This window comes from Mytilinidion resinicola (genome assembly GCF_010093595.1).
Source record: "Mytilinidion resinicola strain CBS 304.34 unplaced genomic scaffold BDZ99scaffold_13, whole genome shotgun sequence".
NCBI classification, from domain to species: domain Eukaryota; kingdom Fungi; phylum Ascomycota; class Dothideomycetes; order Mytilinidiales; family Mytilinidiaceae; genus Mytilinidion; species Mytilinidion resinicola.
In genome coordinates, this window is record NW_022985449.1 from 76,295 (window position 1) to 101,697 (window position 25,403).

General features: G+C 53.1%; 9 protein-coding genes across 9 annotated transcripts; 4 read left to right on the forward strand and 5 right to left on the reverse strand.

Annotated features, from left to right (window-relative positions):
• Nucleotides 1-512: 512 nt before the first annotated feature.
• On the reverse strand, nucleotides 513-1,835 carry BDZ99DRAFT_572498 (uncharacterized protein; the record flags this gene model as incomplete). The annotated part of the gene is made up of 1 exon (XM_033728204.1): nucleotides 513-1,835. One exon carries the CDS (start codon nucleotides 1,833-1,835, stop codon nucleotides 513-515), a length of 1,323 nt encoding a protein of 440 aa, XP_033574538.1.
• A 775-nt stretch (nucleotides 1,836-2,610) lies between these two features.
• BDZ99DRAFT_478137 (uncharacterized protein) lies at nucleotides 2,611-4,170 on the reverse strand (the record flags this gene model as incomplete). The annotated part of the gene is made up of 2 exons (XM_033722154.1): nucleotides 2,611-4,036; nucleotides 4,094-4,170. 2 exons carry the CDS (start codon nucleotides 4,168-4,170, stop codon nucleotides 2,611-2,613), a joined length of 1,503 nt encoding a protein of 500 aa, XP_033574539.1.
• Nucleotides 4,171-8,899: 4,729 nt separating this feature from the next.
• BDZ99DRAFT_419935 (uncharacterized protein) lies at nucleotides 8,900-10,950 on the reverse strand. The gene is made up of 4 exons (XM_033716906.1): nucleotides 10,773-10,950; nucleotides 10,667-10,721; nucleotides 9,298-10,615; nucleotides 8,900-9,234 (listed from the first exon to the last, which is right to left on the reverse strand). Exons 1-4 carry the CDS (start codon nucleotides 10,880-10,882, stop codon nucleotides 8,993-8,995), a joined length of 1,725 nt encoding a protein of 574 aa, XP_033574540.1. The 5' UTR covers nucleotides 10,883-10,950; the 3' UTR covers nucleotides 8,900-8,992.
• An 893-nt stretch (nucleotides 10,951-11,843) lies between these two features.
• BDZ99DRAFT_478140 (MCM-domain-containing protein) lies at nucleotides 11,844-14,323 on the forward strand (the record flags this gene model as incomplete). The annotated part of the gene is made up of 2 exons (XM_033722155.1): nucleotides 11,844-13,991; nucleotides 14,060-14,323. 2 exons carry the CDS (start codon nucleotides 11,844-11,846, stop codon nucleotides 14,321-14,323), a joined length of 2,412 nt encoding a protein of 803 aa, XP_033574541.1.
• Nucleotides 14,324-14,984: 661 nt separating this feature from the next.
• On the forward strand, nucleotides 14,985-16,743 carry BDZ99DRAFT_534983 (HET-domain-containing protein; the record flags this gene model as incomplete). Its single annotated transcript, XM_033726548.1, has 2 exons — nucleotides 14,985-15,482; nucleotides 15,525-16,743. The coding sequence occupies 2 exons, from the start codon at nucleotides 14,985-14,987 to the stop codon at nucleotides 16,263-16,265; spliced, it is 1,239 nt and encodes a 412-aa protein (XP_033574542.1). The 3' UTR covers nucleotides 16,266-16,743.
• Nucleotides 16,744-17,121, forward strand: BDZ99DRAFT_60731 (uncharacterized protein). Its single transcript, XM_033728760.1, has one exon. It carries the CDS (start codon nucleotides 16,849-16,851, stop codon nucleotides 17,044-17,046), a length of 198 nt encoding a protein of 65 aa, XP_033574543.1. The 5' UTR covers nucleotides 16,744-16,848; the 3' UTR covers nucleotides 17,047-17,121.
• Nucleotide 17,122: 1 nt separating this feature from the next.
• BDZ99DRAFT_60734 (RabGAP/TBC) lies at nucleotides 17,123-19,669 on the reverse strand. The gene is made up of 6 exons (XM_033728761.1): nucleotides 19,597-19,669; nucleotides 19,526-19,541; nucleotides 19,445-19,454; nucleotides 19,280-19,390; nucleotides 17,857-19,216; nucleotides 17,123-17,788 (listed from the first exon to the last, which is right to left on the reverse strand). Exons 1-6 carry the CDS (start codon nucleotides 19,618-19,620, stop codon nucleotides 17,522-17,524), a joined length of 1,788 nt encoding a protein of 595 aa, XP_033574544.1. The 5' UTR covers nucleotides 19,621-19,669; the 3' UTR covers nucleotides 17,123-17,521.
• A 692-nt stretch (nucleotides 19,670-20,361) lies between these two features.
• BDZ99DRAFT_464516 (RNA-binding domain-containing protein) lies at nucleotides 20,362-23,869 on the forward strand (the record flags this gene model as incomplete). The annotated part of the gene is made up of 4 exons (XM_033720337.1): nucleotides 20,362-20,474; nucleotides 21,723-21,763; nucleotides 21,953-22,116; nucleotides 22,177-23,869. 4 exons carry the CDS (start codon nucleotides 20,362-20,364, stop codon nucleotides 23,386-23,388), a joined length of 1,530 nt encoding a protein of 509 aa, XP_033574545.1. The 3' UTR covers nucleotides 23,389-23,869.
• On the reverse strand, nucleotides 23,859-24,590 carry BDZ99DRAFT_446304 (uncharacterized protein; the record flags this gene model as incomplete). Its single annotated transcript, XM_033717964.1, has 2 exons — nucleotides 23,859-24,212; nucleotides 24,309-24,590. The coding sequence occupies 2 exons, from the start codon at nucleotides 24,588-24,590 to the stop codon at nucleotides 24,039-24,041; spliced, it is 456 nt and encodes a 151-aa protein (XP_033574546.1). The 3' UTR covers nucleotides 23,859-24,038.
• Between the last annotated feature and the right edge of the window lie 813 nt (nucleotides 24,591-25,403).

Here is a 25,403-nt window from a genome sequence, read left to right on the forward strand (position 1 = left end):
GGTGATGAAAACACCATTGGCAATAGATACGGATGACACTCCGGGATCTGTAAGCTTGAAATCCGATCCAGCAGGCACAGAAAGATTCAATGTCGAACCGCCGCTCATCGCAATAGTGATGCTCTCAGCTTCAGAGTCAACCGGAAAGCTATGCGTCAGCAATCGAGCTGCTTCCCTCTTCAGCGCCGGGGCCGACGCAGGGTGGTGAGCCGTTAGAATTTGGACAATGTTCTCCTGAATGATTGCCGTCGCGAGATCTGCCGTCCTCCCTGCATCAGCTGTACTGAGGAAGTTGACTAAGCGACCACCCGTCTGTGCCGTGACGAGATCAAATCCTTCTGGGGTCGAGCACTCGCTAATGAACTGGAAGACTGTAATCTGAGTGCTCTTGTCGCTGGCCATCTTTGCCACACCAGGTGCCGTGTCGGCGTCTTTTGCAGCAGCATCTGTCCACAGGAACATTTGGCCACTTCCTGGCATTCTTTGAATAGCGTTCATGAGCCCGCCCATCGCTAGCTCTGGGCAATCGTCACCGCCACTGCCCCAAGAGCTGAGATTGCTGCAATGAATTGATCTGCATCATCGAAAAAGTTGGCAACGGGGACGAAGGGGTCATTGAACGGAGCAAGTACAAAAACACTGGGTGCGTCGAGAGTGCCTCTTCGGTCGTTGACGATCTTGATAGTAGCATTACGGACACCAGCGATGACGCTGCCCATACTTCTAGTAGTGTCGATCACAAAGGCGAGAGTTGGCCCAAGGCCGTATAGTAACCGAAGTAGTGCGCAAACCTTCCGTTCCGTGTTGCCACACATGTCGTCTGCTAGCTCATCGAGATACTTGTCCGTTGCCTTTTCAGCTAGGTTTGCGGCGATCTTATGGTTGAACCAATGCGGACTGTAGAATGACGAGCTGGTGTCCTTGCATATCCCTTCAAGGCCAAAAGCGTCTCTGTCGAATGGACCTCCATGGCTACATTTGCCTCGTGGTTTGTGAGTGTGTATAGCTTCGTTGGAGCCAAAGTATCCGGTTGTGAGATATCCTCCGCCGCTGGCGAATGAGTCAAGAAGGTTCGCTCTGCATTCGGGATTCTTAACAGCGGGAGCGACGATCATGCACACCGCTGTCTTCTTCTTACTTGGTTGCGACATGGGGTCGTGAGCAACCACCTTAGCTCTGCATTTGTCCGCCTTCTCGGTTTGTTCCGCAGTGTTCGTCTTGAACAAGGTATCGTATGTACAGTTCTGGCACGTTTCGAGGTCACCCGCGAGAGGAATTCCGAACTCTCCCCCTTTCAACGGAAGCCCAATTGCTTCATTGATAGTATCGGTGTTTCCTAGTTCGACCCAGTTGGACTGCGAACAGAAGTCTTGGAGGGTATGTAGCACTCTGCCATGCTCTCGCGTGGCTATGAGGTTTCCGGCTTTGAGATAGACGATGACTTCCTGCTTTTTTGCTACCAGACGTTCGTTGCCTGCCTCAAAGGACTCGTCGTCGAAATGACAGTGTGGTTTTTCAGCTTCCTCCAGATAGTCGTTGTGATCATCCACAGCCATGGATCCATCGGTGATGGCCTTCCTCGCATCGTCCATGGATTTGGTGGATTTCTTCAGGTCAAAGTAGACGGGATACCTGCTCATGATAGCAGCAGCAGAAATGCCTTCGTGCGGTCTACCATATTCGCTGACATAGTTCTGCCCATCTACTCCCTTGAGCCAATCGTAGCCAGGCAAAGGGTGGCCTAGCACCAGCGACCACGAAGGGTTGAAGGTGGAGGAGAAATGAGCCAAGGAGAGTAAAATTGACCCTAAACGAGTGGCTTGCATTGATAGCATCTTGGCACTGATGCTCAAGCGAATGACTAGGAGAAAAAAATGAATAGAGATAGAATGCAATTTTAAACATGGACAGGAAGCTTATGTATAAAAGAGTAGTCGATCTAGCATCTGGAAGTTGAGTTCTCACCATCACCATGGCGCGCTCAATACGCCGTCGGTCCCCCCCATCTCCGTAATTGTTGATCGTGCGGCTGAAGTGGCAGATTCTGTGGTACCAACATTTAATTACTCTAAATCTTCATGAGACAGGTCTTGCCCTAAGAAGGCAGCAAGATCAGCGTGTGGCTTTCCGTGCGACTACTCAATGAATGCAGGTAGAACTTACGCCTGCGACTATACCGTATGAAACATCATATGACCCGACAGCGCGACTGGACACGAGCTCGCAACCATTGATGAACTTTGTTGATGAACTCTTCTCGTGTCTTAAGCCTCAGATTCCACGAGACGATTCAGCTGAAAGCATTTCTTGCGCAGCATATCTATAAACGAAGTCGCCGTTGCCCTTGAGGCTGAAATCCGGTGAAGGTCGCTGCGGAATGGCTTTCACCAAGGAATCTCCCAAGAAAGTGATCCGAATCTGGGCCAGTCCGGGCAAGGCGCGTCCTATCTAGAATCCTGCCAAGCTCGGCATACTCAGGCTTGCTGAAGGGTGCCAATATTTGCTCAGGATTGCATAGCTCCATGGCACACGGTGTGCCCACTTTCTCGCACCCAAGTCCTCCATAACCGGCCTCTAGAATAGCGGCCCCAATAGTGCATCCACAACCTCTCAAAGAAACCTCGCTCTCCCCTCCTCATCTTGTACAAGCTGGGCCGTCGTAGTCTTCGCAAGTCGCAGCATCTCCTCTCTCGTTAGCTCAAACCTCCCCGCGATCTTCATAGCGTCGTCCAGTGCGCAAAACAGAACGGCCAGGCTCGACGACTTCCAGGTTCTTTCCGCCATGCCGCCAGGGGACTGCAGTATGAGGATGACCAGGAATACCGTAGCTAAGCCGACCAGCACGGCCGGGAAAGAGAACCAAGCCCACCGTACCTGGACACACGTAAATCGGACCGTCACATCGCCTGGTGCCCAGCCCCCTGACCCTTCATTTCCGCGCTGCCTAATGGTCGAGGTCATGGTATCCGTGAGATCGCTCATGATCTGATTCACAGAGGAGAAGTTTGCATACCCATTCTCCCATAGCTTCCTAGCGTTCAACAGCCCTATTCCGGTTGTACCTCCTCCCTGTTGAATCGTTAGGTTGTCGAAATCCGCAATAAGCTGATCGCGGATGGCGCGGTCGGAATATAAGCCAAACTGCCAAACGCACTCTTTAGGCCACAGCGTACCATTGTCGACTACTAGAATCCGATTCGGAGCCGCATCAATATTCGCAGTCGAGACAACTACGAACTCGGAGTTTATTACATCGTAGGTATCTGTTGTATTGAACAGCATGGCAGGAACAGGAGTGCAGTTCTCCCGTTGGCCGTTTCGTAGCGTTTGCGTGGTTGCGAGCAGGTAGGACATGAATGATGGGTCGAACGTATCTGCTATCGCGTTGGCTCCCATGGGTGCTGTAGATAACACAGTTTCGTTCAATACGGTATTTGTCATCGAAGAGTTGTATGTCTTCACGCACGGAGTGATACGGCAGTCGACGGCGAAAGGGCTTTCCGTCAGGGGTATTTGTAGGACTACAACCTGGAGAATTGTGGAGTTGTCGCCGCGGGACACACTTGTCTGCAGTGATATCCCCCGCCCGACCTCTATGAAACGACTATCCGAAGATAAATCAGACAATGTGTAGTTGTAGTCGGATCCCGTGTCATGTTGTGACTGTATCATCGCCGATACATCTTGACAGGAATGGCAAATCCCAAGTGTTTGAAAGAGGCCAAATGTACAATTTCCAGATGTGCATTCAGCTTGCACAAGAGAGGATGCATCGATGGGTGGGTTGACTAGACCCGTGGTGATTGCAAAGGCCATAGGACCATCAATCTCAATCTTGCCTGTTTGTAGTTGATCCCCATACGCCGTGTATGTATTAGCTCTAGAGATCGCGCCGCGCAGTGTGGTGCTATTACGATCAGAGGCGAAAATACGATAACAGTCGACAAATTCCACCATTTGTTGCGTAAATGGGTCGGTTATGAATGCAAGAACGGCAAGGAGAGCGGCGAATTTTGCAAAGTATTTCCGAAAGTTCCTGCTGCTGATTAGAAACGTGTCCGTTTAACATGCCAACCGCTGTAACGCTACTTACTGCCTCTGCCATTCAAATGGAAACAATAGAACTCGCCAAGGGCGATGCCAGGAGTAGACTAATTCTGTGGTATCCATTTTAAAGATGAACCGGAAAGAGCCCCAGGCGTCCCGACTAGCTAAATCAAAATGCTCAAGATCAATGAGATCTTGTGGGCGTTCGCCAAACCATTGCCATTTTAACTGGCTGATACCTTTACTTCTCTGTTAGAATTATCGATAATAGACGTAGTACCCATGCATGGTATTTACCTTCAGTTATTGGGAGAGAAACGGCGGCTTTTAGGAGGCCAGTCAAGATAGAAATAAGCGCGTTTATTGAAATGTGAAGTGGCCAACGATGTAGAGGCTTTTGTTGGTTCATGCGAAGAGTCAAGCTGATAAGCATCAGCGAAAAAATAGCAATAACGCAGCTGCAGATCTCTGCGACGAAACCGTGATGCCACCGTTGTTTTGTTCGCTGCCAAACAGATAAGCTCCTTTTTGCCTTAGGCTTTATAGTGCTCGTGGTCGATATTAAGGTCGATTTTTCTGCTGCCGAAGTCTGTCGTTCCTCTGCATCTTCGTGGGACGGATTGCGCCGATCAGGTTCCCGAGGCGAACCCCCGTCGCTTGTTAACGTGCACGACGATGAATCCGCAGTGGAAGCTTGAGGCTGCTCATGATGTGACTCTCGGGAATCGGGGAACTCGTAGCTTTCCTCTACCGAAGAAACCGAAGAAGCAGAAGTAATCGATGAACACGAGGCGAGGCTAGCATTCATAAGACTTTCCATACTAGATGAGGCTATCAAGACGAGGTAGGAGTAAGAGTAGAAGACACTATAAACGTATGATTTAGATCGAACACATAGGGCGACGCTGTTCAATGTCATACACGAAGCACGAAGTAAACGCAAAACTAAAGAAGGAGAGAGCTCATGCATGAGAGGGGAAGCTTCCAGGATGAGGATCGGCCTTGATGCCGATAAGCCTGCAGGAAGGCTGTGATGCTGCATCGTATCTGCGGGCGTTTTCATCCCAAAAAGACCTATTTTAAGACCTGACTGCTCTGCATAGTGATAGGTTCTTTCATGCGGCAACGAGGGGGCTATAAGCTGCGGGGGACATGAAGGCTGAACACGTGGGGATGCTCTGGTGGCTGTCGGCTTTCTTGCGATGGCGATGGCTATGGCGAATGAGACAATGAGGGCAGTCCAGGCTGGAAGAAGCGACGAGGACTCTGCGGCATTGGAGCAGCAGATTCGAGGTCGCGAATCTTCTCAAACGGGACATGTTGGGCTTGCCGGTGATGTTCTGATTAAAGAAAGGTACAGAGGCGCGATGAAGGGATCGAGGTTGTGGTGCTGGGTGAGTACAGTACCACAGCTGGCATGAAAGAAGTGGCACACTAATCAAGTACTCTTCAAGTACTCTCCCCATCTGCCACTGCTTAAGTACTTCGGCAAGTCTCCACGTAGCCTAAGGTGAAGAGCTTCTATCTCGTTCGGATTCCTGAAAATGCATTGAAGCAACCCAAGCAGTGGCAGACAGGTGTACACACGAGACAGCTTGTTCTAGCATTAAAGCGCCACATTTCGAGAAGGAGGACTAGTCACGTGCAGCACGGACAAGCTCTGGCTAAACTGAATGCAGCTCATTCACAACATCCTCATTCACCAACAACAACAAACCAAATGTTGCGCAACGCCGGATCTCACCCGGAGATGGGGCCATGAACTAGGACTCACTGGAATGGCGTGAACTATTCTCAAATTGCTCTCACGACAACCGAATTACCACAAGCCGCGCGACCTCCACCACCTCGCATCAATCAACACCGCCCTTCACCATGGCGGCGCGCAACCAAAGCGTGCCCACATATGACTTCCTAACGGGCGCCTCGTCTCCGCCGCGAGTGCCTTTCCGAGGAGCTGAAACCCTTCGGACCTCTCACATTTCACGCCCAGGTCAGTCAACCCAGCACCCATACGCACGAATGCCATTGACACGCATGCAGACCTCGGAAACGAAGACCTCCGCGCGCAACTAAACACCCTCCAATATGAGCTCGACACGATCAAGCAAGAGCGCGAGATGGCGGCCCTGCACCACCAGCAGGAGCTGCGGGAAGCGCAGACCAAGGCCGAGGAGGACTTTCGCCGCGCGCAGGCCGCCGAGGCCTCGAACAATGCCACGACCGCCAAGTACACGAGTATGATGCGCGAACACCAGGAGGCGCAGGATCGGAACGCGAATGAGAAGAAAGAGCTCGAGCGAAAGGTGCGCGCGGCGCAGGAGAAGAGCCAGGATTTGCAGGAGGAGGTGGATGAGGCGCAGGCGGAGCTGTCGTCGATTGCACGGAGTAATAAGCATAAATATGACGGGCTGGAGACACAGTACAAGACGCTTAAGTCGACGGTGGAGGAGTTGAGGGCGGATCTGGATGCGAAGGTTGCGGCGCTTCAAACAGCACAGCAGAGGCTGTCCACACGCGAGGACGAGGTGGGCGAGCTGGAGGCCGAGATTTTGAGGCTGAAGGCGCAATCGGGGGATGTGGATACTTTGGCTGTGATTAAGAGGGAGCTTTCGGAGCAGGTGGCGCACATCAAGAAACTTGAGGCTACGAATCGGGAGCAGCACGCCGAGCTGAAACAGTACCGGAAAATCCACAAGAGTATCGAGCTTGTGGAGGAGGAGAAGCGGACGCTGGAGGGTAAGGTCCACATGATGAACGACCTTCGCCGAGAATTGAGCGAGTCGGAGGTGAAGAGGCAGGTCCTGGAAGACGAGAGGCAGTCGTGGACATCCTATCTCGAGAACATGTCGTCTACACAGGGAGAGCTACAATTCGACACCCCGGAGGATCTCGCCAAGGCCTTTATTCGGGAACGAGTCGAGACAGCTTCATTGATGGAGCGACTGGGTGCAATCCAGCCCGAACTGAGCGTCAAAGACGAGAACATCAGAGCATTGGAAGAGCAAAAAGCCAAGCTATTAGAAGAGGTCCAGAAACTACGCTCATCAGGCGGCGCACCAGATAACAAAGTCCGCGCGCGACTCGAGCGCCAAAAAGCCCTCGCCACAAAAGAAGTCGAGTACCTCCGCGCCCAACTAAAGACGTTCGACATCGAAGAAAGCGAAATGCAACCCGAAAACTACGACGCCCAGAAGACCCACCGAATCCAAGAACTCGAATCCCTCGTCGACGATTACCGCAAAGAATCCCAAACCCTCCAAAACGAGCTCTCCGCCGCCGAAGCCGTCCCCCGCTCTCCCCTCTCCATCGCCGCAGGCGCAGGCCAAAAGCGCGCCCTCGACGCCGACGACGACGAGCGCCTGGGCGAGCTCCGCCGCAAGAACCGTCAGCTCCAAGACGAAGCCACCCAGCTCGCCAAGCGCATCACAGTGCTCGAGTCCGAACTCAAAGCACAAACAAGCCAACTCAAGTCCCTAAAAGCCAGCTCACGGACTCGGATCCTTGAGCTCCGCTCCAACCCCACCGCCGACGCCGAAGCCCTCAAACTCAGCACCGTCACCACCCTCCGCGCCGCCAACGCCGCTCTCCTCGCCCGCCTCGAGGGCGCCACTCCACCCCCCGACTCCGTCCCCCTCGCCACGCTGCACGCGTCTCAGGACGAGATCATCGAGCTACAGCACACCGTCGCGGAGCGCGAGAAGCGCATCAAGCGGCTCAAGCAGATCTGGAGCGCCAAGTCGCAGGAGTTCCGGGAAGCCGTGGCGTCAGTGCTCGGCTGGAAGATGGACTTCATGCCCAACGGGCGGGTGCGGGTGACCTCCATGTTCTACCCCGGGGACGAGGAGACGGGGGAGAACAGCATTGTGTTCGATGGGGAAAACGGGACTATGAAGGTCAGCGGAGGCCCGCAGAGCGCGTTTGCGAGCGAGATCCGCGATCAGATTGCGTTTTGGGTTGAGGGAAAGAAGGAGATCCCCGGGTTTCTGGCGGCGCTAACGTTGGATTTTTTTGAGAGGGGGGAGAAGACGCAGAGGTTGTAGGAAGGTGAAGGGGGATGGAGTTGGGGCGATGTGGCTGTGCTGTACAGTATGGGAGGTTCTTCGGCGTAATTTGGGCTTCGGGCGCGTTTGAGCGCTGGATTTGTAGCGAATTCTGATTTGTTTGACTATCTACTTTTGGTCTTTGTGGAAGTGTTGCTGATACCGTTGGCGTGACCTACGCGCTCTATGTTTGCCTCATAAAGTACAGTAGGCTTCAATAAGCCTCACATTTCTGGACGCGAAAGGGGCCTCTGGGGTGCCTACAGGCTTGCACGCATTGCCCCGTCTTTTTACCAGTATTTACAGAATGAACGGCGAGAAATTATCTTTTGGTAGGCTTCCCGTAAATCCAGTTAGGCCATGTAGCCAGAGTATTATAAATCCCTCGAGACAACCACGCGGGGCATGGAAAAGGCGGCACACTAATTCCAGAACAAGCTGTCTCATGTACATCTGTCTGCCGCTGCTTGGGTGCCTTAGAGAATTTTCGGGAATTGGAACGAGATAAAAGCCCTTCACTTTGGACTATGTGGAAACTTTTTGAGATACTTCAGGCAATGGCAGACAGGTGTACACACGGGCTATACTTGACCATTGTGCCACTTTTTGCATGCCCAGCGTGACAACTTGGGTTGTTTTATTAGAAGTTTGTGCATGCAGAAACCAACTGCGTGGGTATTTTTCTTGAGGGTAATGCAATACGCGGCGTAGGTCACGCAGCAAACTCCCTCCCAGGACGACTTGGGTCATTTTGTTACAGTTCTCGACAAAATCAACTGCGCGGGTGACTTTCGAGAGACGGAGTAGAGGTAGTACTTTTCGCACAGATTGTATTGAACCTACCCATCAGAATGTCCAACCTAGACTTACAGCTACCCAAAGTTTCCATCACCTTCTCGCGCCTAGTACCCGCTCTGCTCCTTTCTCCCACTCCCCTCGCCCTCGCCAGCCCCATCTTCTCCGTCTCGCTTTCTCCCAGAACCCGACGCGCCACCCGCTGCATCCTTGATCCCATCTGCGTCACCCCTCAGCTTCTCAAAATAGGCCTTGATATCCTCAGCACCGACAGCCTGGCCGCTCTCCGCAAACGGCTGGAGGAAGGCTCTGACTTTGTCTTTGAGATGAGCGTAGACCATCGCGCCCTCTGCTCACCAGATTAGCAACTTATTTCGGAAAAGATTACACGCTTGAGGGCGCATGAACATACCAATAGCCTTCACACGATCCATATTGTTGAACACCGCTTCGCCTCGGTCCAGTATACTCCCCGTCCCCACACTCGCGCCGCCCTCGTTATCCCCGTCCTCAGAGATGGGCGGCTCGTATATTTCTTCTTCTTCGAGGAGTTGCGGGTGCGGTGTTAGGAGGGGAAAGCAGGAGGGGCAGCGGCAGAGGTGGTCGCGGAAGTCGGGGAGCATGAAGAGGGAGAAACGAGCTTCTGGGGCGGGCGGGAGAGTTTCGAAGTGGCATGATGATGTCGTGGTGGGTTTCTTGGGGGTGAGTGGGAGGGTGGTTGTTATGGGGGTGGGTTCTGTGAGGGGGGCTTCACTCTTTTGGCGTTTTGGAGGGGCCATGGATGGGTCTGCTGAGTCCTCGGGCTCTTCATCAGAGGCTTTGCGCTTCTTTGAGGCGGGCTCTGAGATCATAGATGGTACTTCAATGGCCGTGCTGTTCTCTGCGGCGGCGTCGATGCTGTTCTCTGGTTTGAAGTAGACAGCTGGGAGGAAGCCCGGAGTGCCCGCATATCTCCGGATCCAAGGGAAGGCTTCAACACACTTGTAGCAGATGAAAGTTTCGAAGTCGTCTTCCTTAGGGAATCCTGGGGGCAAAGGCGGGTCATCGTCTTCAACCGCTTCATCTCCACCGTTCGCGGAAAGATCATTGCCGTCAACGCCGCCTGTGACACTGGTCTGGACCGCAGGGACATGAGCTTCTGTTGTTCCGTTGGCTGGCTCCTCTTCCAAGATGACATCCATGGCCACGGAGATGCCGTTCTGGGGTGCTTGTACGGCAGCGTCTGTCTTCACGGACTTCAACTCCTCGATGCTCTTCAGGTACGCGTCGCGGTCGAGTCCAACGACGCACTCAGGATGCCACCAGTCCTCGCCACATCCCCCCTCTTCCACAGTTCCCAGCCCTAAGCACTGAAACATGGTCCCTTTCTCCTGATGGGCGTCATAGTCCTGCTCGCAGCCGCAGAACCTGTTCCTAAAGTTCTGATTGTACTTGTTGTCTTGCGCCGGCTTTTCTGAGTGCACTCCTCCCTTGGTCCCGGTGTCTTCATTCAATCGGAGCGAGCATGGCGAAGTATCCGGAATGCGCGTCGTGCCGCAATCGCATTCGAAGTTGCGCTTTCCAAAGAGCTCAACGAGGGTATGGTCGCAGTGGCAGGAGATAGAGCACGAGTAGCAGACGCCGGCTGGAGTGTACTGCTGTGCCGGCGAGGCGGGTGGGGGGTTGCAAGTCAGACAGGCGTATAGAGCTTGTCGCAAGGCACCGAGTGGTTTTGTGCATGTGTCGAATTGCTATGTATCATGTCAGATATATGCGCGCCTTGAAACGGGTTGTAGACGAACATATGGGAGGGCCTCACGCGCGTCGGCCTCGAGTTGGAGTTGGCTGCTGATGAACCTGGGAGTTGCAATTAGATACGCCCGTGCTATGTAGGACTCTTTAACTCACTCGGCAGCAGTCTGCGAGCTTTCAGAATGCTGCGAAAAGCTGTTGGAACGAGAGACGGGCGCTGGCGGGTGAGCTGCTTCACTTCGGTAGGTGGTGGTGACTTCGGCCATGGCAGCGTTGTGAAGTGCCAATGAATGCGCGGCAATTTCAGATGAAGAAATGAGGCAAACGGCACACAGAACAGAAAAAGGCAGGATAGAGGTTGAGTTGGTGGTGTTGTTGCTGTGAAGCTTTCCAGTCGCCGTGTTATTCTCCAGTCCGCGATGACGGCCCTAGGCCCGATCAAGGTGTAAGTGGTTTTTACCCCTTGTATAGCTGGCCTGCTGGCCTACAAACAAGTGGCACACTCAGAAAGTCATCTCCTGTCTACACCTGTCGGCCACTGCTTGGACCGCGTCAACGACTTTTGTAATCGCCCAAGGTGAAGAGCTTCCGCCATGCTCAGGTTTCTGAGAATCCATGGAAGCAACCCCAGCAGTGGCACACAGGTGTGCGCACTCACCGCGCGGTTTGTTTAATCTAAGAGTGCCACTTTTTCTCTGCCCCGCGCGGCTTTTCGCGTTTCTTCCGCGTCGAACGCGTTTCCGAGCCCCCTCCCCTCTCTACCCTCCCGCAATCACTTGCATTCACCCCAACTGCTTCCCCCCAGCTCACCATAGACTACTCCAAGAAGACTTGCCCCAACACTCCCTTCATTGAGGCCAGATGAGGTTTGTGCTCCTTCGTCCCTCGGAATCCTCTACAGCACAAGCGCCCGCTTTCTCGCGACTGTTCTACCTTTCCTGACCCTCTCAAGTTCTCCGCTACGACCAAGTATGTCGTCCGCAAACCGTGGTGCTCGGGCCGGAGCCAGTGGCCGAAAGCGATCCAGGGAACCGGATGACCTCCCATCCTCCAACGCGCATCCGCCTTCCAGTCGTAAGTATTTCGAATTGAAGGACCTGTTCCAGCCGCTGAGTTTTCTTAGCAATCGCCTCGTCTCCGCCCCTCCCTTTGATGGACGATGACGATATCGAGGAAGACAACCGCATTGATGACGACGAGGACCTCATCGGTGACTTCCTTGACGAAATGGACGAGAATGCTGAAGAAGAGGAGGGCATCAATCTATTCGGGAACAACTTCGACCGAGATGAGCGCGAACGCGAGCCCGACGACTACGAAGACATTGACATTGACGATGAAGAGTATGAGGGGCTCGATGCTGCCCAGCGTGCTGAGCTCGAGAGGCGTTTGGACCGCCGTGACCGAGAGCTCAGGCGCCAGCGCGGTATGCCCGCGGCCTTCATGCCCGACGAGGATGAAGATGGCATTGCTGGACTTGCCAAACAGCCTCGCAGGCACAGACGCCGTTATGACGAAGACCAGGACGATCTGGACATGGACCAAGATATTATGAACGAGGAGCTAAGCCTGGAGCAACTGCAAGACGTCAAGGCTTCAAGTGTCACCGACTGGGTTGCTCAGCCCGCAGTGCACCGAACCATTGCGAGGGAGTTCAGAGCATTCCTGACTGAATATACGGACGAAAACATGACTTCCGTCTACGGTACACGAGTCCGAACGCTCGGCGAGATCAACGCGGAATCTCTTGAAGTCTCATTCGATCATCTTGCTTCATCCAAGGCTGCGCTGGCGTACTTCTTGGCCAACTCTCCTTCTGAGATCCTACAGATCTTCGACCAGGTGGCGATGGACGTTGTCATGATTCATTATCCGGACTACCAGCGTATACATTCGGAAATCCACGTTCGAATCACCGATCTCCCGTATCCATACACGCTACGCCAACTGCGTCAAACACATCTAAACTGCCTGGTGCGGGTTAGTGGGGTCGTCACGCGCCGTAGTGGAGTCTTCCCACAGCTCAAAGAGATCAAATTCGATTGCGGGAAGTGCGGTATCACTCTAGGTCCCTTCCACCAGGAGTCCAACGTGGAAGTCAAGATCTCTTTTTGCCAGAACTGCCAATCTCGTGGCCCGTTCACGCTCAATTCGGAGAAGACACTCTACCGCAACTTCCAAAAGCTGACTCTTCAAGAGTCCCCCGGTACTGTTCCAGCCGGTCGTCTACCACGCCACCGTGAAGTCATTCTGCTCTGGGATCTAATAGACTCTGCAAAGCCAGGAGAGGAGGTCGAGGTAACAGGTATCTACCGCAACAACTACGACGCACAACTGAACAACAAGAACGGTTTCCCTGTGTTTGCGACTATCCTCGAAGCAAACTACGTAGTTAAATCGCACGATCAGCTTGCCGGTTTCCGTCTTACAGAAGAAGATGAGCGCGAGATCCGTCAACTTTCCAAAGACCCCAAAATCGTTGACAAGATCATCAACTCCATCGCCCCAAGTATTTACGGCCATACTGATATCAAGACTGCTATTGCCCTTTCGCTTTTCGGAGGCGTCAGCAAAGAGGCTCCCGGAAGGATGGCCATCCGTGGTGATATCAACATCCTGCTTCTCGGTGACCCAGGAACCGCCAAATCACAAGTTCTGAAGTACGTCGAAAAGACGGCTCACCGCGCCGTCTTCGCCACTGGTCAAGGTGCCTCAGCCGTCGGTCTCACCGCATCCGTCCGTCGGGATCCAATGACTAGCGAATGGACGCTCGAAGGCGGTGCGCTCGTCCTAGCTGACAAGGGTACCTGTCTCATCGACGAATTCGACAAAATGAACGACCAGGACCGAACTTCCATTCACGAGGCTATGGAACAACAGACCATTTCCATCTCAAAAGCAGGTATCGTGACCACGCTCCAGGCCCGCTGCGCCATCGTAGCCGCAGCGAATCCCATCGGCGGCCGTTATAACTCCACCATCCCGTTCTCCCAGAATGTGGAGCTTACCGAACCCATCTTGTCTCGTTTCGACATCTTGGTCGTTGTCCGTGACACCGTAGATCCGCGCGAAGACGAGCGCCTCGCAAAATTCGTCGTGAATTCCCACGGCCGCGCGCATCCGATCTCAGGAGCTGGCAACGAGGCGCCTACTACAATCCCAGAGCGCGAAACCATGGACATCGACGAAGGCGACGACAGCGAGCTAATGCCGAAGCAGGAGGGCGAGATCCCGCAGGAGCTGCTGCGGAAGTACATCCTCTACGCCCGCGAGAAGTGCAGGCCAAAGCTGTACCAGATCGACCAGGATAAGGTGGCGAAGTTGTTTGCGGATATGAGGAAGGAGAGTTTGGCTACTGGAGCTTATCCCATTACCGTAAGTCACGAATACCCCTAATATCCTCTTTCTTGAGGTTCTGTGTGGTTGCTAATCTTATTGTTCAGGTCCGTCATCTTGAAGCCATCATGCGTATCAGCGAGGCTTTCTCTAAGATGCGTCTTTCCGAGTATTGCTCTTCGATCGACATCGACCGTGCTATTGCGGTTGCGGTTGATTCGTTTGTGGGATCACAGAAGAATAGCTGTAAGAAGGCGCTTGCGAGGGCGTTTGCGAAGTACACCCTCGCGAGGCCGGGCGCTGTACGGAATCCGGGTAGGGGTGCGGGTGCGAGTAGGGCAAGAGCTCAAGGAACGAGAGTGGGTGCTTGAAGGCGCTGATGTATGCATGATTGTATGTGATGATGACGGTTGCATGGGGGCTGTGGGTTAGGTTGGAATTGTGCGTAGGATGGGGGGTGCATGGTGCATGGTGCATGTGGCTGTTCCCGTGGGTTCATATTACAGGCGTTTTTCTAGACTTTTGAGTGTCTTTTGTGTACTTCCATAATACCACTGCTTGTCGTATGACCTCTAGAAAGCTTCCTTGTTGACCCAGATAGTGTCTAGCTTTGCCGAGGCGATAACGAGGCGAAGAAGAGATGTGTGGCTTTCTTGAAGTATCACGTTGCAAATCCTGAGCAAGAGTTTCCTATGCGTGTGCTGCTGGAGGACACGGGAATGGAGAGAGTCGAGAGACAAGGCTGCCAAGGGGGGCTGCGTAAAATGGCGGCTGCAACCTCAGGTAATGCAGCGCTTCATTTTCTCTCATCACCCATCCTGATTCATCTTCGCTTTCCCATCATCCTCCATCGAAACCTTCACTGCAGGGCAGCCGCCTGAGAGAGCGTGATTTAGGTAATCGCTGAGCAACGAGAGCTGTTCCCCTCGCTTCACAGGTGTAGCCTAGTCTTCGCATCCTCAGCTTGCTTCTTCTTTTCTTTACCAGTTGCTTTCACTCTGCCATTCTGTTCCTGTTCTCTCAATCCTCCTTATGGGTTCTATAAGACATCCGTCGCAAAGTGCAGCTGATGCTTCTGGACTCGGGGCCAATGCCACCATTCTCTACAATCGTCGTTCCGCTTTCAGCCTCAGCCAAGGTGATATGACTCCAGATGACCAGCTATGCGAGCGGTGCGCTCGTTTTGATCTGGACACCATTTCCTCCCGTGACACAGTCCATCGAATGTGCGGCGAAATGATTGCCATTCTTGGACTCGTGGATAAGAGTTGGAAAGAGCGAGCATGTGCCTTTTGCAGGCTAATCGGATCACTCATGGTCAATTATCCGTCCAAAAAAACTCTAGGGGTATCGGCAATGCCGGTGCAATGGATGGTAGCTTACGCTGTCCCTGGTGTCGGAGCAGCCTTTCTTGGACTGCACGAATATGGATCTGGTGTGGGCTCATCGCACTGGCAGCCCTGTTCGATTGGCCGTATTACGCCTCAGGATCAGCTATCAGAGATTCGCAGTGATCTGATGCAACGAATGGTTGATCCTCTTCAGATTAATTACTATGCAATCAAACGATAGCTTATGCATTGCTCACTGAATCACCGCGTGTCTTGCAGCCTTAGTCGCCAGGATATCGATCGCGGGATACCATTCCTCAGTCTCATAGACTGCCGAAACAGGACCATTGTCACTCCGAATCTCATGCCTATGCCGCGGTTCACGGCGCTAAGCTACGTATGGGGGTCCTCAGGCTCAGGGCCATCTCAGCCACGCGACTACACTCAGCTTGGTAACGCAGATCAAGTCATTAAGGATGCCATCAGCGCGACTCTCCGTCTAGGCTACGATTACCTTTGGGTAGATCGTTACTGCATTACGCAAGAGGGCAACGAGCACAAGCATGAACAAATACAGAACATGCATCGTGTGTATCGACAAGCGGAAGTCACCTTGATAGCCGCCGCGGGTAAGGATTCGCATCATGGGTTACCAAGTGTCAGTCTTACACCGAGGGCTCCACAGCCGTGCGCGAGAATTAATGGTGCAGTCTACGTTTCGACTCTTCGGCCCCCTCCTGAACTGATCGATAAATCCGTTTGGGCTACAAGAGGCTGGGCATACCAGGAGGCCATTCTTTTAAGACGACGGCTGTATTTCACCGACGAGCAAGTTTATTTCGATTGCAAAGCCATGGCCTGCCGCGAAGCCATTGTGCCAAATCTATGTACCCGGCCTCGCGAAATCAGCGTACATGATGCACAATATCCCCATAGCTTATTTCGTCATATCAAAGCATACAACCTTGTCATACGACCATGACATCTTGAACGGACTCTCTGGCATATTGCAACTTTTCTCGGAACAGCGCACAGCCTTTCATCATTGGGGTTTGCCCATTGCCCCCCCACATTTTACGAATACCTTCATATCTGCGAAGACAGCGGGAGGGGCATCCCCAGTTAACCGTTTCACATTTGAGCTTCTGTGGACTCCATTACATGGGCCCATCCAAGCTCGCTCGGGATTTCCCAGCTGGTCTTGGACAGGATGGAAAGGCCCGTATGTTGGTCCAACGACTTGCTCAACATCACGGCAATATGGTCAGTCGAAGTGCGCATTGTCCTCGAGAACAACAGGTCACTGGATTGGGCAGATTACGAACTTCTGGACGCAGAAAGAAAGGATGACCTGAAGGCAACGCAGTTCCTCGATACGAGCGTCAACAATCAAAGTTGGGGTCCGAAAATATGAAAACTACAAAGACAGGGAAGGCCCGTGGCGATCTGTCATTCTCCACAAGCCTAAAGACTTTACCTCAACCTTGTTATTGACTCAACAGTGTAAGAGTGGAAGCTTGTTCGAACAGAGACTTCAGCGTGAAGAGTGGCTTGGAATCATTCTAATGGGAGGAGAATGGCAATGGCCTGGGAGGGATGGCCTCTCTTATTATTATGGTGAAAGCTCATTATTTGGGTTGAGCGGAACAGTCGTGTTGTTGATTGACCAAGTTGGCAAGGTGATGAAGAGGGTGGGTTTATTTGGAACACATGAGCCAATTCCCCGAGAACTCACTGAGGAACGGTGGATACGACTTGGATGAGAAACATGGAACGCCTTAAAGAACAGTCCCGGACTTTGCAGCGAGCTTTATATGATCTGGCCTTCTTTAGAATAATGAATATGTACTTATTACTACTTTGATTCCCATTTCAGTTGCTAGAGACGCCCTATCAGTTAGTTGATAGCTTTTCAAGACTGGCTCCGCACGTTCGAGACACACTTTTGGCTGCTGAGTGTAGAAAAGGGGAAGCTGTCTCTTAGCACCTGCATATTGAGCTGTCTCTTGAGAAACGCCAAGAGACAGAATTTCGCTCTGTATTCAAGACTTTTGCACACTCCCTTACGCCAAGCCTTACCTATATAGGGAATATCTGTGTCCTGGCAACTCGATGGTGTCCAGCTACCACAGTCTCACATCCTCAAGACACAATGAAAGTCACGCGATCCTCAGTGCTCCTGATTCATACTCATTCTTCGTTTCCGTGTTCTTCATTTACATACACATCCCGCCCAAGCTAACTGTTCGGCCCCATCCCCACCCCACCCAAGCTTTTACTCCCCGTGTTCTTGAGATGCGCGCTACTCCCCCTGAACAGACTCTGCCAGATATAGGCCTCGCTGAGCAAAAGCTCGATGTCCTGTTCGGTCCAGTCGCGGGTAGGCAGAGCTTGCAGGAACATCATAACTTCCTGGAAGTCCATCTTCAGGAGACGGTCGGACCATTTCACCAAAAAGGCGGCGCAAACGTATAGATGAAAGGAGGAAAAGCCGTCGTCTTCGGCCTGTGGGATGTGGTTAGAAGATAGGGTATAAAGATAGTGTGGGTAGAGATGGAAGGGCTGAAGCATACCAAATACGTGTCCCACATCCTGATAGTGTTTTTGACCGTGATCTCGCGCATGAGGAGGCAGTTCATCCATCGGAAGCTGAATTGGATGAACTCCACACCTTCTTTCGCAAGATGATCCGCTAGATTTTTGTCGATTCGGGTGGTCAGGTCTCGGAGGTTTGAGACTTGGCGTTGTATTCCGGGTTGAGCGAAGATGTAGTTGTCCTGGATGCCGTCTAAGAGTTTCGTGAGACACCAGAAGGAATCTGCTTCGACTGCATCCAAGACGGGTTTAGGTAGCTGCCCGGGATCCATGCCGAATTCGATGTCTGGATCTGAGATGTAGGCGCCTAGGAATACTTGCCAGAAGGGCGTTACGAGATCGTTTATGCCCTGTACGTACCCAGAGGCGGGATGCCGAATGGCCCATACATACAAGATTCGTTCCAGTGACCTTTGAGTCGCTTCGTAGCTGTACAATTCCAAATGCGGGTTCGTCCGGGGAACGTCGATGCTTATTTGATGCCATATCGATTCATCCAGACCTCGGCCGCGACCACGATTCGCAGAAGGTTTCGAAGATGCGCCTACAACACCCGCTGCAACTGGGTCACTGCTCCCCGAAGTTCCTCGCTCAAAAGCATTCCGAACACCGTCTAGGTATTCCTTTCTTTTCCTTTCGAGGGTTGCAACTCGGCGCTCGCTGCTTGTAGGGAGGTAGCCGAGGAGGACCTGCCAGGTCATGGCTCGTACTTCGGAGGGGATTCCAGACCAGGCGGCCGCGCGGAGTTCAGTGAGGGAGATGGTGCTTGTTTGTAGTATCCGTTTGAACTTGTTGATTCGCGTTATACGTGCGGCGTGTGCTTCTACATCTTTCGGTGCAGCGCCTGAGGCGAGAGGAGAATGGGATATTAGGTGTAACGAATTCGCAGGATCGCGGAGAATCTCTTGGTATTGTGGTCGTAGTATCTTGCCCTCGCTCTTCTTTGCCGTGGGGTAGTTTGGAATGCCGCGCTCTTCAGCAATGTCGCCGCTGAACATGGAAAACGGAGTATGCGTGGAGCCAGTTCGGACATGGCTTGGAGTCCCGCCGGGGTCGTATCTTTTGTTTGGTGGTTTCCGTTTTCCTTTCCGTCTCATGTTCGCTATACTAGGAAGGCCAAATTCGTCCTCGTCATCGTCATATGTGGTTTCCCCGACATCATCGTCATCGGCGTCTTCGTCGGCCTCCCAGTCGGGGTTGGTGTCGCTGAGGAATGCTCTATAGTTCTTTCGTGGCGGCGGTGATATACTGTTCAGAGGTCCGGATCGTGGGAGGCTTGGATCCCGGCTGCGGGAGGCGGAGGGTGGTGTTCTGGGACGAGGTGCGCCGGAGAGGGACCTGTTTCGGGGGATGAGACATATCCAAGGCAGGAGAAACAAGAGCCATCTCGGCGGGTCTTACAGAGAATCAAACTTGAGCAAGTCGGCGTGGGAGTAGGAGGCTCCAATGACCTTCTTGCTGTCGTACGATGTTGCCGTGTTCGAATTGGTGCGCCAGAACGGAGAGGAGGAGCTGGGAGAGCATCAATAAAAGGGGATGGTCCCCAAGGCGTGCAGCTGGACTTACGAGGAACGGTCTGGAGGAGGGCAGCCACAGGCATTAGCCGGACTGGTGGTGGTGAGGGAGGGCAGAGAGGGCGCAACGAACCGACCTGGACCATTTCCTAGACATACCGGATTAGCAGAGTAGCAGGCGAGGATGCAGAGGACAAAACATGCCTGCTGAAGCTTCTTGGAGGCCATTGCGCGGCGTGGGAGGCAAAGTCGCTATTCACTGCATGCATACGTGCCTACAAAGGTACCTGTGTATGCCTCGATGCCCTTGACGCCGGCAGCCTTGCCCAGTTTCGAGCCACGTGACGAAGAGTGGCCCCAGCTCACGCTAAACTTTATCACCCGCGACTCCTCATCTGCGGCTGTCTTGCCTTTGTAGACTCTCCACAACACAACACCGACAACCTCAGCTCCATCCGCCACTCTCTCTTGCTGGCACCTCCTGCAGTCGCCGGCTTCAACTGCACTCTGCCGTAGTCTCGCTCGCCAGCGTTTCCTTTGCTGCGACGAGTGCCACTACCGGCGCGTGACGACTCCTCTTTGTCGTGTCGCACGCCGTTTGACTGCTAACCTCCAGCGGCTTTTCCTCCCCTTCGCCTTCTTCCTTACGCCCACTCACCGTTACAGCGACAATGGCCGAGCCCGAGGAGCTCGAGGATGATCTCTTCGCCGATCTGTGAGTGCTCTCCACACCGTCCCGAACGGCGTCAGGCAACCAGCACGCGCATTTTCCTCGTGCGCCTTGTCACAGGCAGCAAGCTGACTGTCCGACTCAACAGCTACGAAGGAGACGACACCCCCGCCCAGCCCACTGAACCCACCAGTGCAGCGCCTGAATACAATGCCCCCAAACAAGACGAGTTCGAGCCCGTCGAGGAGCCCATGCAGGATCAGTCGCACATGAACGGCATGAATGGTGCTCTGATGAAGATGGAAGATCATGACGATAGAATGCAGGGTGGCTGGGATGCGAACCAGCACTATGATGGGGGTCCAGTCGAGAATGACGACAACTATGGTCCTGTTGGCATCAAGGAAGACGGGTGAGTCAGATACTTAGTTTCGTTTCAATAGCAGGCAATTCGTAAAGCAGCCTGGACGCATCCATGCTCAGAGGTAAGACGGCCAGATGGCACGGTGGCGACGGCAGTAAATCCCTGGATTTCAATCCTAGGCGACTTCAGAAAGAGACTTTCCTCAACAGCGCGTGTTGAAATACCATATATCAGCGTCACAGAGTCGTTCAATCAATCAACTTTGGTTTGGTTCAGAGCAAACCCGCATCTTCTCGATGCACACCTTCATTTTGCGATCCGCTTGGCAGCTATGCCTTGGTCGATCTCGGCTGCCTTTGAAGAAAACACGGCTTCCGACATATGGTGCCAATGTCACCAACTTGGCTCTTCAAGATCACGAGAATGGCAATGGGTCTGATTGGGCGGAGTGGTTACGACGTTTTTGATGGTTCGGACGAATCAATGGTTGTTGGTCTAGCTGAGCGCAGAGGCATTGGTGGATGAGCGTGTGGTCCTGGATTAGTTGCAGCCCAGATGCCTGGAAAAGAGTGCAGACGGCATTGATGGACGACAGCACTGGTATACCTACACCTCTCTCAGATACGCCTGACAGAAAGGACTCAGATCCTGCCACCTCTAAGGGGCATAGCTTCATGTCGATAAATTCTTCATAGAGCGTACCTGCACAGACTGAGGGTAGTCGTTCGAGAAGACGGTTAGCTTGGTCCATGACCATCTTATCTAGCTCTCGACTCCGTAGCAAAACACAGCCGCTTCAACCGAGATCCCCTGTGCCTTGCAAGGCCGTGTCTACGATGGTGGAAATGGTCTTGGAAAATCGACGTACTCGGAGGAGCTCTGTCGCTTGAGGCACTTGCTGGGACCGATTGCCCACGGCTTGCTCTCGTGTTTTGCCCTGCAGCAGCGTCACTCTCGTCAAAACTCGCTAGGCACATGGCAAGCGAACGAGGGCAGCCATCAACCAGCCCTACGACTCACCACGCAAGCAAAAAAGTCGGAGCAATGGTTCTTGAATTGTTTCTGTGGATACATACCCTGACGGATTGAGACTGATGGTCACATTACAACGTTTTCAATACATGTTACCATACCCTACGGAGCCCCACCTGGACGGATTCTGGACCTTGGACCATTACTGCTGTTGCCCGTTGCCCGGGACGTCCTGGCCACCGACTCCTGCTTTTTGTTTTCTACTTGCTGCCGCGATGCATTCTGATGTACGAGTCTTGGAGTTTGCTAACATTCAATCTATAGAAAAATGTTCATTGGCGGTCTGAATTGGGAGACGACGGAGGGTATGTCACAGCGTTCCCCTCTACTTGCAAATGCAATCTCGCCACGACTTTTCATTTTCAATTCCCATACTGGAAAGCAATATGCTCGCCTGCAAGGCTTTACTATATGCGCTGTATTATACTGTCCACCTACTTCTACACTTGCTCCAGCCATAGATATCGAGTAGGCACTAATCAAATTCTCCATAGAATCCTTGAAGAATTACTTCTCTCAGTTTGGTGAAGTCAGCGAATGTACCGTTATGCGCGACAGCGCTTCTGGTCGATCGCGAGGTTTCGGCTTCCTGACCTTCAGGGAGCCCAAATGTGTCAATACCGTCATGGTAAAAGAGCACTATCTGGACGGCAAGATTGTAAGAGGTTCTTTTGCTAGACCCCCTGGCTCATCAACTGTAAGCTAATTGTCCCACTAGATCGATCCGAAGCGCGCCATTCCTCGCGAAGAGCAAGAGCGTACTTCCAAGATCTTCGTCGGAGGTGTCAGCCAGGAGGCAACAGAGCAAGATTTCAAACATTTCTTCATGCAGTTCGGCCGCGTCATCGACGCCACTCTCATGATGGACAAGGACACGGGCCGTCCTCGCGGCTTCGGCTTCGTCACCTTTGATGGCGATGCCGCTGTCGATGCAACCCTCCAGGGACCTTTAGAGATCCTTGGCAAGCCAATCGAAGTCAAGCGAGCCCAGCCCCGTGGCAACATGCGGGATGGCGAAGAGGAAAAGAAGGGGTTTGGCAGACGAAATGGATCTGACACGAAGTTCGGAGGCCGCAACGAAGGCCAAAACGGAAATTTCGACGGATCAGGCAACAATGCACAGCAAGGAGCCCCAGGCATGACCGCTGGCATGTCTCCTGCAATGATGGCTCAGTACTGGCAGCGTATGCAGAGTTATTTCCAAATGATGCGACAAAACATGATGGCTGGCGGCATGGGAGGCCAAGGCATGACTGGCAACCCAATGGCAGCCATTGGTATGGGCGGTCCCCCTCAGATGAACCCAGCCATGATGTCCGCCATGATGGGCGGTATGGGCGGCCCACCACAGGGGATGTCACCAACCGGAAGTCCTCATCCCCAATCTCCCGGAAACCAAGGCGGCATGGGACAGATGAATCCGGCCATGATGGAACAAATGCGCCAAATGCAGATGCAGCAACAGCAAGGAGGTGGCGGTTTCAATGGGAACGCGGCCATGATGAACCAGATGGGTCCCGCCGCTGCAGGCGCTGCTCGCCCAGGATTCAATGCGCAGGAGCAACTCATCTTCGAACAGCAAAAGTACGAAGCCCAGCAAGCCCGTCGGATGCAGCAAGGAGGCGGATTCGGCAGCCAAGGCGGACCCACGAGCTGGGAGGGCATGTACGACGATGTTCCCCAGCCGCCTATGCCTCCTCAAGGTCCCGCCGCCCGCGTTGCCAACCAAGGCGGTTTCCGACAAGCCAGTCCTGCCAACGTCCGAGGATCACGACAAGGCTCTTCTGCTCCACCGATTCCGCCCAGCAATGCACCGGCAAATGCGCCTACAGGCCCGAAGAACGCTGGAAAGCCAGGTTCGAATTACCGTGGTGGTGGCAGACATGCTGGTGGTCGGACCAACTTCCATCCCTACAATCGTGGAAACTGATCTGAGTCCTCGCTTCGGTTCTCTTCGGTTTGCATGCTTACCGTCGTGGAGCTCAGGCTATGTCCTTCTGAGCTTTCACCCGATCCAGGCGCTGTCTTGTCTACTCTTTCCTCTTCTTCTCATGTCTGGGCAGGGCTTTTTGTTGTGTGTCGACTTATTCGGTACCCGACGTCTTGACGAAAATAATGGGCGTGATTCTCTTCTCTAGCTTCTATGGACAGGCGGTAATGGAAGAGAGGGCTATGAGCACGGTCATGATCACACTCTAATTGGGGGTCCTGGGTTTGGTTTCTTTTTGCTTCCTACTTTCACGATGATGGTGCTGGAGGGCTTTTCTTTCTCGGCGGGGGTCTAAGGAAGGTAGGTAATGGTTTGGCTTCAGCCTCAATGCCCGTAGCCAGTCATCAGTCGGGTTGAGGCTTCACCTTTTGTACAGTAGCGACAGTCCTCAGCTCAAGCCTCTCGATTCCCACAAAACGTGTATATTTTCTAATCAAACTCGTGAATGAACGTCTGCCTGAACTCCTCGGGCTACCCCCCATCTCCGCCTACCTTCTCCACGTAACATTTTCCCCTAATATCTCCTCCTACTATCTCCTAACAGCTTCTTCCCCCAACTCTCATTTCATCTCCTCTCGTCTCATCACCCTCTACACCTTCATCTCCTCCCACACACTCGCCTTATTCTCCTGCACCCACCCCTTCTCCTCCTCACTCCCATGCGGCGGCGGATACAACCCCTGTATGCGCCACAACCGCCGCTCCGTCTCATCAACATGATACTCCCAATCATATCCCTTATCCTCAATATGCGGTTTCAGCGCCTAATCATCACCGTCAGCCTCATCCCCACCCTACCCATCCCCCCTCCCCAATCCCCAATCCCTAATCCTCCGAATATCCCAACGAGCAAAACTCACCTCATTCAACCGCCCACAGAACTGCGCGTAATACGCGTCCTCGTCCGGCATCTTGACCGCAACGTGGTTGCCCACGAGGCGGATGAAAGGGCGCGCGAGGTCGGCGCCGGCGACGCCGCCGACGTAGGTGTCAGCGTCGGGGAGCGGGTGGAAGAGCACGACGACGTAGAAGGCAGGGAGGCCGATGGCCGTGTAGAGGGCGGTTAGGGCGGCGGCGAGGGGGGCGCGCGAGGCGGGGGTGGTGAAGGTGGTGGGCGGGTGGTAGATTTGCCAGAGAGGCATGGTGGGGGATTGTGGTGGGGTTGAAGGGGTTAGAGGAGCTGGTTTTGTGTGTGTAGGGGTAAAATGGGGAGGAGAGTGGTGAGGCAAGATGGGAGAATGGAACTCTAGAAGATGGGGGATTGGATGGGGTTGGATGGGGTCGTGTTTATGTTTTGTCGTGCTGATTAGTATTTACCTCCCGGCTGTGCGCATGTTTACTCAAAGGGCGTGCCAGGTAACTAGTGGAAGATTTCTGAGTATGCTATAGGATCGACGCACCGAGTGGTGGGTCTTCCCGCTATTGTACTACGTTGATTCACGATTAGCATTGCTGTGGGTGTAACTATAGGGCAGTTGCGAACAGATTGGTGTTTACTAATCTTTTGTAGTTAGCCTCTAGAGACCCTGATGATGAAGATGACGATTCGACACAATTTATGAGATTTTTATGCATAGTTCTTCTTAATTTCTTAGCCTTTTATGTGCAGAAATACCTATCTGTGTTATGTTATATATTGCTTTAGTGGATACTGGTAACGGCGACGTGACTTGGCCTTCTTCCCAAAGTTCGAGTAGATCGTTTCTTGGAGAACACGCTTGTCCGTGTAAGGGTGGGGATAGAGTGGAGTCAGCTAGATCTGCTCGCAAGGTCTGAATCGCAGGTGCGAGCATGTTACATCTTCTCCGCAAATCTTCAGGCCAATGGAGGACATCAAGCGGCGGCAAGTCCTCTTTAACCTATCCGTGAGGTGCTATTATGATTCCCGAGGTCGAGAATCCGATATCCCGGTATAACTCCTCCAAGTTTTTTGCATCTGGTCCCCAATTTTAGAA